The 20,767-nt window shown below is 41.4% G+C and overlaps 1 protein-coding gene across 1 annotated transcript in view; it reads left to right on the plus strand.

Moving 5' to 3' along the window:
* The window catches only part of EPC2 (enhancer of polycomb 2), a 125,143-nt gene extending 121,262 nt beyond the window's left edge, over window positions 1–3,881 (plus strand). Inside the window, exon 14 of the mRNA XM_006135681.3 lies at window positions 2,613–3,881. Coding sequence (XP_006135743.1) covers window positions 2,613–2,685 — 73 coding nt within the window. The 3' untranslated portion in view covers window positions 2,686–3,881. The remainder of the gene's footprint in view (window positions 1–2,612) is intronic.
* Window positions 3,882–20,767: the final 16,886 nt, after the last annotated feature.

Raw genomic sequence — 20,767 nt, forward strand, 5'->3', positions numbered from 1 at the left:
GGGAGGGGAAGAGCAGCCAGCACACTTCCTGAGACCTGGGATCCCCATATACTGGCCCCAGCTGTGTCTGTCCCCTCCTCCTGTCCAAACTCTCCCCCCCCCCCATGAGCACCCTGCCCCAGCACCCTGTCCACTGCCACCACCAGCACAGTTGGGACACATTAGTGAGGCTTGGGGGGGGGGAGGGGTTTGGAGGGGTTGTTTTTTTGCATCTCACTTGTGTGGCCCAGACTGACTTTTCTGTGGGTCAGTGATCCCTGACTCAAAACGGGTTCCCTGCCCCTCTCATAAATAAAAAATGCTGAAACATTTTGGCTATATCTACACTCACAGCTCCTTGCGTGAGAAATATGCAAATGAGGCTAAGCGTGGAATATCACCGTGCCTCATTTGCATACCTAATGAGCCACCATTTTTGCAGAAGAGGCTCTTGTGCCAGAAGGATCTGTCTACACGGCCCTTTCTTGTGCAAGAAAAACCCTCTTGTGAATGCCGTTATTCCTGAAAATAATTGGTGTACTGGCATTGCGCAAGAGGGTTTTTCTTGACCAAGAAGGGGCAGTGTAGACAGCTCCTTCTGGTGCATTAGCCTCTTCTGCAAAAAATAGCAGCTCATTAGGTCTGCAATTGAGGCTCAGAGATATTCCACACAGCCTCATTTGCATATTTCTTGTGCAAGAAGCCACGAGTGTAGACATAGCCTTTGTGTTTGACATAATATTTTATTTAAAAATGAAGCCTGGCCAACAAGCCCCCAGTTGGGGCCAAGCCCCCATCTGGCTGCAGCATCATAACACTCCTGCACCCCCATCTTCCAACCCCGAACTTGAGCCTATTACACTGGAACCCCCTGTCCTGAGCCCCTCACATCCCCAAACTCCTGCATCCCCAGTTTTCTGCCGCAACACTCCTGCACCATCCACACACTGCAAGTCTGTGTCCTGAGCCCATCATACTCCCAGCCTCCCTGCCCTGAGCCCCTCATGCACCCTGGCCCAAACTCCAGCACCTCACAGCCACAAGCCTGCAGCTTGCTCAGCACCCCAACCCTCCACATGACCCCAACACTCTCCAGCCTGGAGCCCCTCCCTGAGCCAGCATCCTCTACACAACTTCCTCCTGCACCCAACTTCCCTCCCAGAGCTTGCACCTCTCACCCCTTCACAGTGCTTTTTTGTGAGCCACAATAGCAGTGGAGACAGCATGAAGAGCCAGGGCAAAGTTGTCAAGCAAAAATTGCCCACATGCCTTGGGACGGATATACCAGCACCTATTTTCCCCCAGAACAGCGGCTGGTGTGTGGTGTGGTTTTTTTTTTTTTTTTTTTGCTGAACAACTTTGCCTTGGCTTTTCCCACTGTCTCCACTGCTATTGTGGCTCTTTGTCTGGAACTAATTGGTCACCCCTGCTTTAGCTGCAGGATCTAGCTCTGCTCAGTTAAGAGGCCCAGCTCCCACTCGGAGCTGTCCAAGGTCCTGGTGTTCCCCATTCAGCCCAGAGGTCTGCCTGGGTTGAGCTCCAAGAACAAACTGGCAGGCCTTAGCTAGCAGCTGCTTATATAGCAGCCTGCCGCATTCTGATTGGAGGACCTCTCTACTGCTCCTGCTGCTGGCCAGGGTGCTGAAAGGCCTCCAGCAGGGAGGTTGGGCTTTGTCCACCCCACAAGCATGTACCGAAGAATTGTGCTGTTTGCTAACACATAGCTATGGGGTTTCTTGCATCATCTGCTATATGCTGTTTCAAGACATTTGTACTTTCTTATAGAAAAACACGATGTTTTTTTAATTTCAGCAAAATTAAATATTAATACTTTGTTAATGCACAGTTAAAGGGCAACTAGAATGATTAGGGGGTTGGAACAGGTCCCATATGAGGAGAGATTAAAAAGACTATGACTTTTCAGCGTGGAAAAGAGGAGACTAAGGGGGGATATGATAGAGGTCTATAAAATCATGAGTGCTGTGGAGAAAGTGAATAAGGAAAAGTTATTTTCTTGTTCCCATAATATAAGAACTAGGGGCCACCAAATGAAATTAATGGGCAGCAGGTTAAAAACAAATAAAAGGAAGTTCTTCACACAGCGCAGAGTCAACCTGTGGAACTCCTTGCCAGAGGAGGTTGTGAAGGCTAGGACTATATAACAAGGTTTAAAAGAGAACTAGATAAATCCATGGAGGTTAAGTCCATTAATGGCTATTAGCCAGGATGGGAAAGGAATGGTGTTCCTAGCCTCTGTTTGTCCAAGGGTGGAGATGGATGGCAGGAGAGAGATCACTTGATCATTACCTGTTTGGTTCACTCCCTCATGGGCACCTGGCATTGGCCACTGTTGGCAGACAGGATACTGGGCTGGATCGACCTTTGGTCTGACCCAGTATGGCCGTTCTTATGTTTGCAGCACATAAATAGGATAAGTACTGGTGGACGAAAACCAATAGTTGGTTTTTAAGTGGAAGTCTGTATTGTCCCTGTTCCTGGCTATTTGTTTGATTCATGTAATGGTCTTTCCATAACCTAAATATGAGATCTGTTTAAAAACACTTATGTCAATAAAAGTATTGTGAAATATTAATGTCCTACTTTAAATTATTCTATGTTCCATTTTATTACAGAGAGAACCACGAACCAGAACGACTGGGTTTAAATGGCATAGCAGAGACAACAGTAGCAATGGAAGTGACATAACCTCAGACCACTGGCTTAACCTGTGCTGATGGTGTAGTCATTTTATATTCCAACTGAATGCAAAATACAACACTCTGTGGATCACAGGGGATTGAAACGGACCTAAACGAACTATCATATCGTATATTAAGTCGATATATAATGTACATTTTGTAAAATTGGGAAAATCACTACCTTGTAAAATAGTTTATTTGTATCATCAATATTATTTCTGTTACTTGAATAGTAGATATTCATCATCATGCTTTTGCACTTGAATTTGCAACTGAATGGATTTAAAAAATAATTCTTTAATGGGATCATGAGCATGAAATGAGATCCTGCATCACTTGTTTTAACTATTTATTTTGCCATGTTTACATTTTGTATCTTGTACAAATAAATCCAACTTTGTGTCTAAAAAAAAGTTAAAGATTCATAGCTAGGAAATGAAATTCTTGTAATTTTTTTCTAAAGGAAATGTAAAGTTTTCACTCGGTTCATTTTGTTTCACAATTTGACTAGATGGACTTTTTGGTAAATACTTTAGTGGCATTTCACTGTCAAATATGAAGTTCAAGGCAAAATAGTATTTTCTATTACTGTGCAGGGGAAAGGGATGGATCGATACATGCAAATTTAATGTAGTAACTCACTTTTCCATATATTTTGAATGTATATTTCTATTTATAATACCAGTTTATAAAAGATAATTACACAGAAAAAAACTGACTAGGAAAAATTATGCCTCTAGCACACATTAAATTGTGCAGATACGAAAAATTTTCAACTGATTACATTTTATCTGAAGACTGCATATTTTAACTGGCTTTAAAACTGTAACACACCACGTAAAGGATATTTTACCAGGTATGTATTGCATTATATATCATTGCAATAATTATTGGATGTCTAGCTATCGAGCCATCCCAGGTGGGTGGGAAGGGGGGAGGGTTGTGGCAAGATTGTCTTTTCAATTTTGGAGAGTTTTCCTGTGGCTACAAGGCAAGTAACGGGTTGGAAAAAGTCTGACTGTAAGCGTTGGACACCTTCGTAGTGTAGTGTTTTAGTGACTTTTTTTATATGGTTCTTGTAAATTAGATACGTGTAGTGGTGTTTCAGAATGTTTGTTTATGCACTAGTTCAGACAACTTTCCCTGTTACTTGTTCTTGATAAATGAAAACTGCAGGGAAATAAAAATACATATCAAAACATGGACATGTTGCATATGTGTTTATTTCACAATGTGCAAACAATTTGACTGTTAAGGTGCTACTGGTAGTCTTGTGAGATGCTTTTAATTCACTAAAACAACTGCTTCTATGCGAAAGTGATTGTTTCCAGCCTTTAATGTATTTGTAGTACAGTATAACAAGTGAGAAACAATAATCCAGTGGTTAGAACTTGAGAGACTCAAGTTCAGTCTGTTTGGATTCTACCAGAAAACTTCCTGCATTACCTTAGGCAAATCACTTATTCTTTGTGTCTTCGTTTCCGATCTGTAAAATGAGGATACCACGGGGATGGGAATAGTAGAAGAATTAAATTAAAATTGTGAAGGACTGGAGTGATGGGAACCATATATAGTAGAATCTCAGTGTTACAAACACCAGAGTTACAAACTAACTGGTTAGTGTCACACCTTATTAGAAAATGGAAGTAAGCAATCAAGCAGTAGGGGGGAGGGTGGGGAGAGAAAATACTGTACATTACTGTGTTAAATTTAAATTACTAAAAAGTCAATTCTTTTTCTTAAACTTTCCCAAAAAAAGGAAAGTTTGTTTTCATTTAAATTAAGATGATTAAAATCAGCTTTTTTTCCTCTGCATAGTAAAGTTTCAAAGCTGTACTTAGTCAATATTCACTTACAAAACTTTGGAAGAACAAGCATAGTATTTTTTTCAGTGTAACAAATATTTCACTTACAAACCTCCATTCCCGAGGTGTTCGTAATTTGCCTTCATTGTACATATTTTAGATTTGAGTATACGAGAAGTCATAGAAATAATTCCTATCTATTGTGTTGAAAGAGTTGCTTTATTCAAGACCCATTTGTATAGAACCAGTTTACTGGAAACATTCTACTCCATCAAGTGAGTGCGTGCGTAACATCTACAGTTAAGCCCTGCAATTAAATCTAGTTTACTCTTAAGTTTATGCATGTTTTATAACGGTCACTAAAGCAGAAGTGTATTGAAGTGCCAGCATATAAAGCATCATCACGTGGACTTCTGCCTTTCTCTGAAGGGTGGTTTTAATTAGATCTTCAATTCACATTGCAGGTTTTGCACAGAATAGAGTAAATAGTGTTTTCACCTGAAACAAAATCTGTGTCATTTCTTCTTGTGTGTCCTGCTATAAATGTACCGTATGTCTTTTTTTAGCTGTTTAGCTTTCATAGCCATATTGTAGGTGTCTTCTTTAAAGACATTTTCCTCTTCCATTAGCTGTTTTATTCTGTTACAGGTAAAAGATAAATTGGTAGATATACTGTTTTGAAGTATTTTCTAGATCTTGTCTATTGCAGTGCTACCCAGCAGCTTGAGAGGTTGCAGGAGTTCCAGAAGTATTCTCTGTTATTACTTATAACTAGTACAGTATTACCTTTATACTTTGGATATCCCTAATTTGGGAACACCTGTGGAACAGACCCTGGCAGGCAGACGCAGAAGTGGCTCTTCACACTGCAACTCCCTCTCCCCAGGCAGCTGGGGGAACAGCAGTGCACTCTGCAAGAGGCTTTTCCCCACTGTTCCCAAAGTGGCGGCGGTGTGGTGCCTGGGAGTGGCAGGGGACACACACAACCAGGTAAGCACCACACCCCTATTCCCTTCACTCCTTCCCTGACCCATCACAATCTTTAATCCAACAAATCCTGTTTCCCAGGGGTTGCTGGATTAATGAAGTTCAAGTGTACCATTTTTCCTCTTTTAAGTTAGACGGGCCACAAGAAGAGAAAGGTGAGGAGGGGGTGTATCAAGGCATACTTTTCCACAGATCCTGGAAGCCCTGTGCCCCTGGAAATGATAAATGTGTAAGGGATGGGTGTGGGATTTGGGTTAGCAATACACCTTTATCAGCCCAAAACTGTCACATTGCCCTGTGCCATTGAGAAATTGTTCTTTATGTACATATACCCTTTAACAACTATTTTGGATTTTGTGTGGAACTCGAGTTACTTTTCTAAATGGCTAGACAGCCTCTATGATTGGAAGTGTGAATTCTAAACTTCTCCTTTGAGACAGTAGTCAGATTATTAGAATATTGCAGAATATTTATCTTTTGTACATAGCTAACAAAATTATATGATAGCCCAAGAGGCCTTCTTTTATTCATAAAAATGATACAGCATTATGAGACATGAAAGTCCTGCTGAAGGTTAAAAGTATTGTATTTAGCAGATTACAACTAAGATATTTAGTGCAAACTATTTTAATGATGAATTCAGACTTTCTAGGGTAAACTAGCCTGAAAATGTGTTCACCCTTGTAACTTTCTAGAGAAGAGTTGGTCTTCAGTTTCCTCTTCCTCTTCCTGGAGCTTTAAATAGGATGGATTCTAGCCAAGTGTATTTGGTGGTAGTGAAGAGAGCATCTTCATAGCATCCAAAATATATTTGATAAGTATGCCAGTTCAATACTATACACTTTGGAATGTGTTCCATGTAAAGGATTAGCAATACTGTAATATACTTTTACTATAAAATAGAGCTGCTTACACTCTTCTTAGCAGTTTGCAGTGAATAATTAAATTATTTTAACTGACTCAGAGGACACTCTTGCTGAACTTATATGGGCTATCGCCTGAGCTGTGTTGTTTTTTTTTTTAAATAGTCTTCTGTGAGGTCAGCGAAACACTTCTTAGAAGTTCCACAAACACTCTATCTTTGGTTTAGCGCCCGAACAGTGGAAGAGAATCCTAGGGAGGGGGGAAAGCCTGTTCACTGATTCCTCATAAAGTGCTGTTGAATTAAATGGCTAACAGAATTCAGTATCTTCCAGTCCCATATGAAACTGCTGTCAAATTACTAAAAGTCTTAATCATTGTACCTTTGTTCAGGCATTGTGAGAACCTTTGTCATGGTATTAAGAATGTTTAACTTGACCTAGAGGCCAAATTTCTACTACTATAGATAACGTAGTGCAGACAAGGTTATAAAGCCATATTTTGGCATGCTACTAAATGTTGCAGGAACAATGTAACCTTTCACAAGCATGCAGTGGAACTAATGCGTTTAATAGCCACTTAGTCCATTGTAAAGTAACCAGAAAATTTTCTTCTCCTCTGGATGTCAGTTTAATTAGTGTTCAATTAATTGACCGTGGAGATTACTTTATAGCAGGTAGGCATATTATTTTTAAGTATATATGTCTAAATACCATATTTTCCAATATGAACACGTTGCCAACAAACCATGCAAGAATTATAAAGTTGATTGTTCCTTTTATAATCAATATATAGTACACAATATTGATGGTTTAAAACCTTTTTGATGAATCAGAGAGCCCCAGGTTAACTTTTATCTTTTTTGCTGTTTTTTTAAATAATAAAGAAAAGAGTGTCAAATAATATTGAATTCAATATGAATCTAACAAATTAAATCAAAACTCTAGTCAGAAACTATTCTTAATTTCTAGAGCCTTGAGCAGGCATACAACTTTTATCCGCATCTGTATCCACAAAAATTAGCTGTGGATATCCACATCAGTGTATGTGGATACCACACTGATAAAAAGCAAATTTCTACAGATTTGCAAAGCTCTATTAATTTCTCTTTATGCATAAATGGAGAGAGATTACTGAGTGGTTTATATCTCTGTGATGACAATGTGGTGTATATTAACTATGCAATATCTGTCTTACCTCTGACTCCTTGTGAACATAAGACCTATCTTCAGCATAATTTCAATTCTGTTTTGTGCTTTAATACTTACTAATTTTTAAGGAAGATGTGGTCCGGCAACAAAAAGTAGTTTAAATGTAATTCAACTTAAGACTTTTCCTTTGGATTTTGAACACAAACTAAAGATCCATCCATATATATTATGTATTGTAGGACTAAATAGTTTCTTGATATATTAGTTTGATACATTTTAATGTTAATTTCTTTCAAATTTCTACCTGTGCATCTTGACAAAATTACATTCCCTAAAGTTGCAACAATTAATGATTTTTGAAAATTGGATTCTAGATTATTAAGATATTGACCCTGCAAACTATATTATGAGATCTGTCAAATATTTGAATCTAGTAGTAGGGCAAGCAATTAGATTGTAAATAATATTGACTGTAAGTTAAATAAGTCATATGTTCATTCTGAAGGAAGGCCGAGGGATCAAGGAGCATATCACTAGGAAGAATGTCAGATGTAGTATCTGGGAGTTTGAAGAATACTGACTAAACATAAACCAACTGAAGGCAATTTCCACCCATTGTTACTACTTTTGTGGTGTTCCAAAGAGTGTTTTGCTTATTCCATTTTCTACTTGAGATTTTAAAAATAAATGAAAGCAGAACAAAACAGGCTCAGGTGGTAACAGTGATAAACACAAGATGCTGACCTGTTCTGTTGGATGTTCATATAAGGTTGAGATGTACAGTGAACTTCTCTCGCATGTATTGATCATGAATTTCCTCCTAATACTTAGTTTCACAGTGGATAAGTATTCCCATTGTGAGGAACAGATTATAGCTGCCACAAACGAAATGCTGATTCATGAGCAAAAGTAACAAATCAGAACTCCAATTTAATCATTTTCATAATAGATCATGAGGACAATTGTCCTAATATTGCTGTTTTTAGAACAAAGTTCAAAATTCCAATTTAATAATAAAATATAAACTCAACTAGAAATGTACTAGTCAAGTGGTTTTTTGACTTGGATATTCCAGTGTGTTGGGAAGCCAGTGGAAGTTCTTCTTTTTTTCCTGGCAAAGGAGTCAATGTAGATCAAGAAGTGTTTGGCACCCAGTGTTTCTCATAACTCTTCCCAGATTTTGCTACCTAAATTTTTCTACTTCCTTAAGACCTTTTTCCTTTGCTACACATGGTCACTTTTTATGGCGCAGCAGCTGAAGAAACCAGGAAGAGGATCTTCTGTTGCAACTCACTGTTTTAAGAGTACTCAGTATAAACAGGCCTCACAACAGACAACTGGCTGTGGTAATGCTATGGATTGAAAGGCAATCTTGCTGCATGCCTGTGCCCAGCTGTGCAGACAGTCCAGGAATTGACCTTGGATCACTGATTCAGACAGGAGATTTCCCTGGACTGATTCCAAGATGAAGCAGTTAAGAGAGTTTCATTCTTTCTTTGGTCCCCCTCCCCTACCTCAGTTGAACCAGGCTATGCAACCTTGCTGCTTCTTTCTGTTGCAGGCACTTTTATCTTGCTGCTAACAAAAAACAATTTAACCAGTGCTCTCTTCCTTCTGCTTAATGAAACCTCTTTCTTGATCCTTGCTTTGTTTTGGCTTGTTTCTTCTTTTGCAGGAAAGAAGATTGCCGTCATTTGGGAAGGAAAATAGGACTCTGCTTCTGAACCTTCTACTCTGGTTACCCAATCCCTACTTTCTCTGATATTGTTAGTACAGAACATAAGAAGTGTCTCCTATCTCCTCCAAAATAAATTCCTAACCTGGATCTCAGTCTGCTGGAAATATCTGCCAATTAGATGTTGCTTTCCAAGAGTTGTGACATGTCTACTCCAAAATGGTCTCAGCAGTATCCGCCCATTCAAACCATCTGGTCTCATAGATCCCAGTATCATTCATAAGGATCTGCTCAGCCCCATGGTGGAAGGAACTGTAAGAAGAATCTTTGATCAGTGAGACATTTCAATAGTGACTGAAGACTAGATTCTGCTGATGCAGTACTATTTCCAGCTCTTTGAGTTTAGCCTTGGAGGGGAAGCATGTCTTCAAAATGTATGGTGTGTCTAGACTACCTAGTTTTGTCGACAAAAGTGGACTTTTGTCGACAAAACAATACCAGCGTCTACACTACCGCGGAGTTCTGTCGACATAACGTCGACAGAACTCCGCGGTTTTGTCGACGCTGGTATACCTCATTTTACGAGGCATAACACTTTCTGTCGACAGAACTCTGTCGACAGAAGGTGTTATTGCCTGTAACACTGCGTCCAGACTACGGAGTTCTGTCGACAAAGCGGCTTGCTTTGTCGACAGAACTCCATGTGTCTGGACGCAAATTGTCGACGGAAGTTTTGTCGACAGTATCTGTCGACAAAACTTCCGTCGACAAAACGCGGTAGTCTAGACGTACCCGTAGACTCCTGCTTCTTCCATTCATAAGCCCAAGACTGTATGGAGATATCCTTAGTTCCACTCTCAAGTTATAGAAGAAAATCTATTTCTTCCTATTTCAGAAGCTGTCACAGGCAAAAGCAAGACTGCTCCTTCCTTTCCTTCTTTGCCAGATAGCAATTAACAGTAAAACAAATTTGTTTCTAAGTAGGAAACGTGTGCAGCAGATCTGGCAATAAAGCTGACAAACTCTTAAGACACAATTGGTTTACAAAATGTAGGATGAAGACACATAAGCAGGGATACCATACAAAATAATAGGATATGGTATGCATTTATTTAGCCTATCAAATTATTTAGATATTTGTTAGGCATCCAATAAATGTACTTATTGATTTCACATTTCTTGTGTGAACCAATGACGGCACACATGAAAATACCAGTTTTGTATGGGATGAAGGTTAATTTGAGTTTTAAGATGTTCATTAAAAAGTTGCATGTGTATACTAAAATTATGATTAAAACCATGCAACAGAGCAGAATAAGTAACAAATGGTTAGAATAAAAGGACTGGACTCATGATCTCCCATATGGGTGACCTGGTCTCTGGAGTCTCTCTCTCCAGTCAGCTATCTTCTGTCTCTCTTTTTCTTCCTCTTTTTTCCCTAACAACAATTTCTCTTTGGATAAACACTTGAAAAGTCACAAGTATTAGTGCTTGATTCCCACCATTACCATACATAATGCAATTAATATTCCCAAATTTATGTTATTTTCACTGAATGTTGCTTTCAGGGGAAAGTGCCTCTTAAATCATCATTCCTGCACTTGCATGGCAAATATGTGATTATGTTAGCTTTGTAAATGATGCCAGAAGATGGCACCATAAACCCACAATGGTAGTTTATTCATTGTAGACATTTACTCCAAAAGGATTTTGCTTTGCTTTAAAAAAAAAAAAAAAAAAAAGATTGTCATTTTACCACGCAGTAAAATGCTGGGAATTTTTCATAATCTCTGAATAGTCTGACAGTTGAGGAAAAAAATTAAAGAAGCAGCTTCCTAATGTACCTTCTAGGTCAGTGATTCTCATCCAAGGATACATATAACTTTGGGTTTTCTGGGGGTACATCCACGTATCTAAATATGTGCATAGTTTTACAACAGGCTACATAACAAAGCACCAGCAAAGTTGATACAAACTATAATACAGAAAATGACTTGTTTATACTGTCCTATAGAGTAGTCACTGAAATATAAGTACAATATTTATATTCCAATTGAATTTTTATAATTATATTGTAAAATGATAAAGTAAGCAATTTTTCAGTAATAGTGTTCTGTGAAACATTTGTATTTTGTCTTATTTTGTAAGCAAGTAACTTTTAAGTGAGGTGTAAGTTGGGAGAATGCAAGACAAAGACTCCTGAAAGGGGTAGTTTGGAAATGCTGAGAAACACTGTTCTAGATCTTCTATAAAAGAGAATTGTATCTAGGCTGCTTATGAAATAACTTAAGTTTGTCCTTTTTAATGGGTTTTATCCTAAAATAATTAATAGTAAAATCAAACTAACTCAGTTGTTTAATAAGCATTATCACATTTGCAGAAGAAATGTATCCCAACCTCACTTCAGCGAAACTCAAATGGCATTTTAATTGTAAACCAACAGCTAATCCCACTGAATTCAATATTACTTAAGCCTTATGCACAGATAAGTGCTTTGATGGGTAACTCAAACTTGAAGTTAAGCCCATGTATACTGTTTTTTTCTGAATCAAGGTCAAAAGTAGCTTTTCTTAACTAGTGTCTTAGTAGAACTGGCCAAAATGTTTCTGACTAAAGATTTTTCCAGTGGAAAATTCAATTTTGTGGATATCTAAACCTTTTTTTTGGGCGGGGGCAGATTTCAATTTTTTTGTTCTTTTAAAAATTGAAGTGAAGCATTTTGGAACAGAATATTTTGATTTTTTTTTAAACTTTGTTTCCATTCTTGTATATGCTGGGATACAGTGAAGTCAAATTTTGAATTAAATATTTCAATTTTATTGAAATGGAATGTTTTAATGAACCCAAATTGAAATTTTTTTTGCTAATTTTGTTTGGCAGGAAATTTTGGTTTTTTTTTTTTTAAGTTTTTTATTCCAGTTTGGAGCAAAAACGAGTGTTAAAATCATTGGGTGGTCCTGCCAAACAGAGCTTCTGGCTCTTGCATAAAACTCTGCAAAGATACTGACTCTGTGAGTGCTCGAGGGTAGTGTTTCTTAACATTTTTTTCCCATAAAGTACCCCTTTTAAAAAAAATGTAAGTATCCCTAGTACCTACAGTTTTCAGACACACACTTTTTTTTCTACCATTGCAACACATTTGTTTAAACAACTTAATTGTAGCTGGGTGGGCGATGAAATTTTTGGATGTAAAGGTACAAAAATAAAGCGCTGTAAAACTCAAAACAAATTCAGTTTTCTCCATATTTCAGTTGTGTTGACGTACCCCCTTAACTTCTCTCTAGCACCCCTGAGGGTACTCATACCACTGGCTGAGAAACAGTGCTTTAGGGCTATAGCACCCCCAGGGAAAAATTAGCAGGTGCTCAGCACCCACCAGCAGCCAAGCTCCCCATTTACCCAGTGCCTCTCACCCACCAGCAGCCCTGCTGATCAACTCTTTCTCCTCCCTCTCAGTGCTTCCCTCCTTCCCATGAACAGCTGTTTGGCAATATGTAGGATGCTCTTGGAGGAAGGAGGAGGCGAAAGGACAGGGAGTACTTGTAGGAGGGTGAAGAGAGGCACAGGCAGGGTAGTGAAGAGCAGAGGTGGAAAGAGTTGGGGCTGGAGCAGGTGCTTGGGGGAAGGAATAGAGTCAGGACAAGACCTGGGGCAGAGTTGGGAGTTGAGTATCCCCGCCCTCCAACTAGAGGAGAAGTTGGCACCTGTGGCTCTATGCCCTTCATGGGATTACAGTATTAAACGTAACTAGAATATTTTGTATTAGCCAAATCAATACATCCTTTGACTTAGGTTAGAATTTTTCTGTTACCCATCATGCTTCTTTCATAAACAAAAAAAGTAAACAATACAGCAAGATGCTGCCTTATGAGGTTAGGCAGATATTTTTCCTGTTGACAGGTTATTTTGCAACTACTTACTTCTGTGTTAACTCCCACGATCCTCTGAAAGCACTTGCCAGAGTCAGAAGCAAGATACCGGATTTAAAAGGGCCACCATTTTGATCCAGAATGGTAAGCTTTGATTGCAAAACCCAGGTTTGGGTTTCTTATTGTTAACTTGGAAGCCCTGGGATTGGGTGTGCCTGTTACTACCTTTCATTACGGGGACCATCTTTTCTAAACCAAAAATAGACACACATTAGCCACGCCCCCAACCCCTTAGGTTCCACCTGCCTGCCACAGGAAGTCCCACCCTGGGGTAGTGCTTCTGGGGTCAAGATGGACACGAGCAGAAGTAAAGGGTGTCATGTGAACCCTCTAAGAGCTCCTCCACTGTCCTCTACCAATAGGGATGGGTTTGGGCACTATAGGAATCCCTCTCGCCCCCCATGCAACTATACTGCAATTGCATTAACCCTGAGACCCAGACCTAGGCTCTCACGACTGCAGCACTAGGGGTCCAACCTCAATTCAAGATGAGATCCAGTATCTGAGACCTATTACTTTGCAGTGTAGATGCAGCCTCATTTGACTCAGCCTGAGAATCATCTAAACGATCCCACAATTTCATGGGACAACTTCCTTATTTCTTTTAATGGATGATGCTTACTAGTTCCAATTAATTGGTAATCAGAGGGGGCTGGAGCAGCTCCCCACCTTCTGTGGGCAGGAGGCTTGTCCAGCCCCACAGAGGGCCTGCTGTAGACAGATGTTGCTCTCGTCCAGAGCAGCCCCTGTCTGTGGAGAACCTGGGGCCCCCGCAGGCAGGGACTGTTCCAGTGTCCAGAGCAGCCTCTCTCCGTGCCTAGCTTGCTGTGGACAGGGGCTGCTCCAGAAGGGGCTGGGAGCTGGTGGCAGCCCCAATGTGACCTAACGTTAACCAGTTAACTAATTAATGAGAATTGACATCCCTAATGAGATGTACTGTGATGGCATTTTTTAAAATTACTGCAAAACTATCAGGTGTCTTCTATTTCCACAAGCCATAATGACAACACTGAACTAATCAAGACAATTACAGGGTGGAGAAGAGCCTCACTACCACTGTTTGAAAGGTACATTTCCCATGGAGATCAATAGGGCTAGGTTATTTTATATGTAAAGCTAATCAGGTGTCTTCTATTTCCACAAGCCATAATGACAACACTGAACTAATCAAGACAATTACAGGGTGGAGAAGAGCCTCACTACCACTGTTTGAAAGGTACATTTCCCATGGAGATCAATAGGGCTAGGTTATTTTATATGTAAAGCTACTGAGAAATGTGAATGTCAGTACCATGATGGCAATGCCTATATTGTGGAAATAATACCTAATAGTGACAGCCAAATAATACCTAATATTGATGGCCAAGCACTTCCCAATCTACTTATAAAGGGCCTGATCCAATTTCAATTTTAAGCTAGGATTGGGCCCAAAGCAATCTGTTGATATTACCCAAGAAGATCCAGTTAACATTTAGTCACCCTTCAAAAATATAAGGGACCAATCAGTAAAAGCCTCACTGCCTGGTAGAGGTGATCTTTGAAGAAAATTGGAGAGACTTTGAATTGACTACTTCTGACAGCAGCAATTTCTCTCACTGGATGTGGGGTCTTTAGCACAGGTTTCATTTTGTGTGTCAGAATAACTGAGAAATGCATTGTCACAGCTAACTCCATTCAAGTCTAAGCAAAGTCTGCCCAAAGACAAAAGGACAAATCCCTTGAAACTGGAAGTCAAAACATCTCATGTCTTCACAGAGCTCATAAAGGGCTTGTTCACCCAGACACACACGACCTGACAAATCTCTCTGTAGCAAAACGATACATCCTGCCTTTCTGTGGACCACCAAGTGTTTTCACGTGGCAATTTAATACACTTTAAATCATCAGCTGCTTTAATGAGGAAGACTCAGAGAGTCTGTCCGTCATCCACACTGGAGTGGTAGTGATTTCACCACCATGGTAACAAACTTGATCTCTCTGTGGGCTCTTGTGGAGCAGCAGGAAGCCTGTGGTGGTCTCTTGGGGAGAGGCCAGAGGTGCCTGTATTTCAGTGTTCTCAAACTTTTTGGCTCGTGGACCACCTGGCTCAATGCAAACTTTTCCACCGACCACCAGTTGCTAATGGAAACTCACTGTTAATTACATAATTACACCCAAGTCATTTTGCTAGTGCTACAGCTGGGGAGAATGGATTAATTTAAATTATTAAACAGATTAAGTGTTTTAACTTTCTCATGTTACTTTATCAAACTTCCTTTTTAAATAAGGTAAAATATTAATTTATGTCCAACACAAAAGGTTTCAATATTTTCTTTATGGCAGGGGTAGGCAACCTTTTTTGAGTCAGGGCAAATGACCCACAAAAAAAATCAGTTGGGGACCACACAAGTGAGAAACAAAACTCTACTCCAAATCCCCAACTCTCACTAAGGTGGCCCCCAAGTCAGACAACTCACAACTCTGGGACTCCACCAGGTGAGGGGAAGGAACAGGGAGGACTGAGGTTCACCGTTTCCCATAGTCCAGATTTGCTTTCCTGGTGAATTGTATGGACCCCCTTAGGTTCTGAGGTGGAGACAAAAATGAAGGGTTCCGTGTGTGGGACAGGGCTGCCACTGAGTGGGACAGGGATGGGCTGTAGGATCTGGGAGAAAGGGAGGGTGGAGAAGTGGGAGAGGTGGTGTGGTCTAGGTGGGAGGGTAGGGTGCAGAAGCTGGCTGAGAGTAGGGTGTCTGGACAGGGGGAAGGAACAGGAGCAAGGGAGGGTGTAATGACTGGCCAGGGGGGAGGATACAGGAGCAGGGTGAGGGTAGGGCATCTGGCCAGGAGGGAGGGTGCAGTAGTGGACTGAGGGTAGGGGTTGGACCTCCCTGGTCTGGCATCCTCAGGGCCTTACTGGTCCCAGATGAGAGTTTTCCAGACATGGGGAGGTCATTTCAGGCACCTGCTGACCCTCCACTGAGCTTCCTGGCACCCTCCTCCCCCTGTAGCCCAGCTGAGCCCTGCATCAGTTCCCTGTACCACTGCCCCTCAGAGCCCAGCTGAGCTGCCCATCTGTTGCTTGCACCTCCCGCCATCCCCTGCAGCCCAACTGAGCCCTGTGTCCAGGTTCCTGGCACCTCCCCCTCCCCTGCAGCCAGCTGAGCCCTGTGCCCTGGTTCCTGGAGCTTCCCCCCTTCACAAATCACTTGCTTTCCTATGCTTCCAACAGGCACCACCTCCTGCTGCTCCTATTGAGCAGGAGGTGTCCCTGACTCCTATTCCCCTAGTGGAGGAGGGCAATTGTGTTTGGAGTCTCGGGGCTTTTGGGGACATTTCAGTGCTTCACGGGGACACTGGGACAGGAGATTAAAAATAGGGACTGTAATTATGTGTTATACTAATGTGAGACTGCAGGTGCCTCAGGGCAAGGGCTTTTTCTTTAAGTATCACACATGCTTATGGTGTTCTGTAAATAATAAACAAATCCAACAATGTTCTCGCACTTCAGAAAGAGCAGCATGCAGCCCCTTCTCTATGGAAAGTCAGCTTTCTGGAGTCTGCAAGGGAAGCTGGGGGGTAAGTAGTTGCTTAACACTTAGAAGCAATACTGCTCCCACGACTGGCATTACTGTACATTAACACAATTACTGCCTAGTTTAAACTGATATAACCCAGGAGTAAAGGCTAAAATTGTGTCATTTACTCACTCCACTGTACACAGTTATCGGAGATCATAGACTATGGAAGCTTTCCAATTTCTTAGATGCCCCTGTAAATGGTCAGTCAACTATAGTGAACAGAACAATGGAGTGAATTAGGGACAAGGATTCTGCCTTAAGTCTGAAGGAAGTGTACAAAAATGGGTATGAATTTTCAAAATGCATGTTCTTTAACTAATGTATAGCCCAGGGGTGGGTAACCTCAGGGCTAGATGTGGCTCCTGGCTTGCCTGGATCTGATCCCTGATGCTCAACATTGGAGAGCCCATGCTAGCACTCTAGCCCTCCTGCTATCCTGCAGAGCTAGAGCACACAAAATCTATTAGCTGTGCAAGGGGAATGTGGGGAATGTCTTTTTTTCCTTCTCAGCCAGGGGATTCTCACTTTGCTTCTCACTTATGTGCAGCCCCTGACTGATTTTTCTGTGGGTCAGTGGTTCCTGACCCAAAAAAGTTTCCCCACACATGGTCTAGCCCATAAATAAGTCTTTAAAAGAATGTTTATTAATGTTAATAATTTAAGCTAGCACAAACACCGTTGACCCAAGAGACTTCAGCCCACTCCACCCCCCCCCCCATCTCCGCTCTCTAATTGTTTGGTTTATTGTGTATTTCTCTTTTGAAACTAGCCATTGTTCTGCTTTCAAACACCATCCTGAGAAAAGCTGAACATCATCAAGTCCCAGTGATATAACAGAAGGTTGAGGGTGCGGCTCAGCTCACATGATTGGACTTTAGAAGAATAAACATACATGAACCTGTGCTAACCATGGCTCCCATCCTGCAAACACTTCGACACACTTAACTTTGAAGTCATTGAAGTCAGTGGTACTACCTAAGTGTTTACAGAATTAAGGTTTATGCTGGCATCTTGTCTGGTTTTAGATTAAATAGGGGAGGTTTTTTAAAATAAGTGGTTCTTAATTAACCAAACTCCTGCAGGCTACAGTAAAATGAGAAACACTTCATAAATTTATCAGAAACATACTTTGGTAAGTTTAGGCATCTTAAACATGTATTTTAGTACTGTATTCTCTGATTATATTTGCATTTGATATCATTTGCTTAAAATTTGTATTAGAACAATAAAGCGCATCCCACTCAACTGAAATCACTATGTTGCACAACTGTTTATTATTGGAGTGAATATCCCTGCAAAAAAAAGTTACTCATCTTTGTAAATGTTGTTCTTTGAGATGTGTTGCTCATATCTATTACAATTAGGTGTGTGCACGCCGTGTGAACATCTGTCAGAAAGTTTTTCCCTGGCTGATACCTATCGAGTTGGTTGTGGAGCCATCTGGAGTGGCACACAGCAAGGCACCCTGCTGACTGAATCACCCCTCGGTTCCTTCTTGCTGGCTATTCTGTCAGAGGGGAAGACGGGTGGCTCTAGACTAGATATGAGTGACACATCTCAAAGAATAACAGTTACAAAGGTGAGTAACTATTTTTAATTCTTTGAGCACTTTCTCATATTGGTTCCAATTTGGTGATTCACAAGCCTTACCAAGGGGGATGGATCAGAGTCAACGAGTTGCTAATTCAAGCACTGCAATGCCAAATGCCACATTTTGCCTGGATTGATGTGCGATGGGAAGGTATGAATTGAGGACTATGTCACAGCTCTACAGAGGACCTGTAGTGGAAGGCCACCAAAGAGGCTTGTGCATGGGTGGAGTACACCGTGACACGAGGCAAGGAGACCTTGGCCAGGTCATAACACACTCGGGTGCAAGCTGTGATCCAGGAGAACATATGCTAGGACAACACTGGCAGGCCCTTCATGAAGTCAGTCACTGCCGTGAACAGTTGTTTGCACTGACAGAATAGTTGCAATATATTTGTTGTGGGCACTCCCAGCTGTATACTGGATGGCTTAGTCTTGTGTAGAATATATAGTGGCAAACTATTGGAATGGCAGAGAGACTTCCTTCCTCCTATGCAACTTCTTGAGTGTTTCCCCAGTCATATCTTTGTCCTCTTCAATGCTATCCCTTATACTTGAAATTCTGTTCCAAAATCTTCGTTACATATAAAGGACTTCTAACACATTCGACTACCACCCTTTGTGCATTTTGTACTTGAATGTACTTACCTCTAATTAACTTCCAAGATGCTTTAGACTAGAGACCAAGATGTCTGTGTTGGTACAGAAGTTAACATACTTATGGGACTCATCAAACTACTACAGTTGATTGGTAAACTGGTAAATTGGTATTCAGCTTGGGGGAAGGGGCTCTAGGGTGGGACTAGGGTTTCAGGACTGGGACAGAAGATTGGAGTGCAAGTGCTCTGGCTGGGATTTAGGCTCTGGAGTGAGGCTGGGAAGTTTGAAGGGCAGGAGGGAGCTTCAGGTTTGGGGAGAGGAGTTGGAGAGAGTATAGTACAGACTCTGTGCTGGGGCCAGAGATAAGGTGCTCATGGCTGGGAAGGGCTCAAGGTGGGGTAAGAGGCTGGGCTTTCCTGAAGATTCCCTGCTGGGGATGGTGAAGAGGGGCTAGGAGCTGCCAGGAGCCTTTTCTCTCCCCCTGCCCCAGCCACCAGGGACCTTTTCCTCTCTCCTCCCCCTTCAGTCTTGTGGCAGGCAAGAGGGTGGAGTCCCAGCCAAGTTTGCCCCACTCTTGGTGGTGTAGCTGACCCCAGGCGTCTATTTGCAGTATAGCTCTTCCCTCTGGCCTCGCTGTTGCCAGTGGCCACTGTCAGAATCACACCTCTCCTCTCTATCCTCTTCCCTTTCCATGTTATGGAAACCATTCCCAGCATTTTCTGTTTCCTTGGCACAACCAAACCCTGACCATACTGTAAGTTTGGTATGCAGCATCCTCATATCCTAACCTCTTAATGTTCTACCTCTTAATGGTCCTACCTCTTAATGTTCAGGAGGAGTTCTTGAAGAAACAGACTCAGAGGCCGACAGATGCCCATTTCTAAAATATTTAGCTAGATATGCAAAGAGTGAACACACACTTCCCAGTCAGTCTTATTTTATAATAAAATCACAACAAACCAAGAAGGAATAAAAATAAAGCATGCGAAAGTACAGAGTGTGTGTGCCTCTCACCTGCATTTAAAACTGCAGTTCACAGACCAAGTCATAATATTAATAAGCCCCATGTACACGACATCCCTACTTTATGTCTTCCTGGTATAGATCTGTTTCACACTAAAGTCATTGACGCATGTAGGAACAGATGCATTAGAAATCCTCCTATTCCCTGCTCTTAAGTCACGCGCAAAAAAACAAAAAACCCCAACCCTCCTCCCCCCAAAAAACCCCGATTTGTGCAAATGGAAGTCAGGGTGGGGGGAAAAATTCCCTGCTTTAAGTTGTTTTGCTATAAGTCCAAGTTTTTTGGGACATATTTTGGACTTACAGTGAGGATGCCCTGTACCATCTGGCCCATTCCCCTTTTTTTCCTGTCTCATTTTTATGTAAGTATAACTAGGGTTTCTGATTTTAGGATTTAATTAGCAAAAACAGGAAAACTATTATTAAACACACACACACACACACACACACTTTTTTTTAGAGCTTTGAAAATCTTTAGGAGGTAGGGAGAGGAGTTATGAAAAATAATTCTGAGCACTCAATCCTTGTTTAGAGGGTATAATGTTAATGCAATTAAGTAAAAAGGTTATGATTGGAAATTCAAGACCCAGAATAAAAATAGAGCGGGCTTAAAATGGAGAAAGTATGTGCATCCTTATGCACCACTTTTGGGGAAGGGGGAGAGAGAGAGAGAGAGCGCAAGAGCTGTGCTATTTTGAAACAATTCACCCTGATCTAAAGACACACTGATTTCCTCCGAGCGGGGGGAGCTGTAATCGGTTTACAAATCTGCGCCTCCCGCCCCACCCCGGCTCCCGGCGTTTAGTCAGGGCCTCCAAACACAGCGGGGCACGGCTTGTTCCTTTCCCGGGCCGTGCCGGGCCGCGCCCGCACCTGTGCGCGGCGGCGAGGACTACATCTCCCGGCAT

The sequence above is a fragment of the Pelodiscus sinensis genome, chromosome 7, assembly GCF_052426305.1.
Source record: "Pelodiscus sinensis isolate ZL-2025 chromosome 7, ASM5242630v1, whole genome shotgun sequence".
Lineage (NCBI taxonomy): Eukaryota > Metazoa > Chordata > Testudines > Trionychidae > Pelodiscus > Pelodiscus sinensis.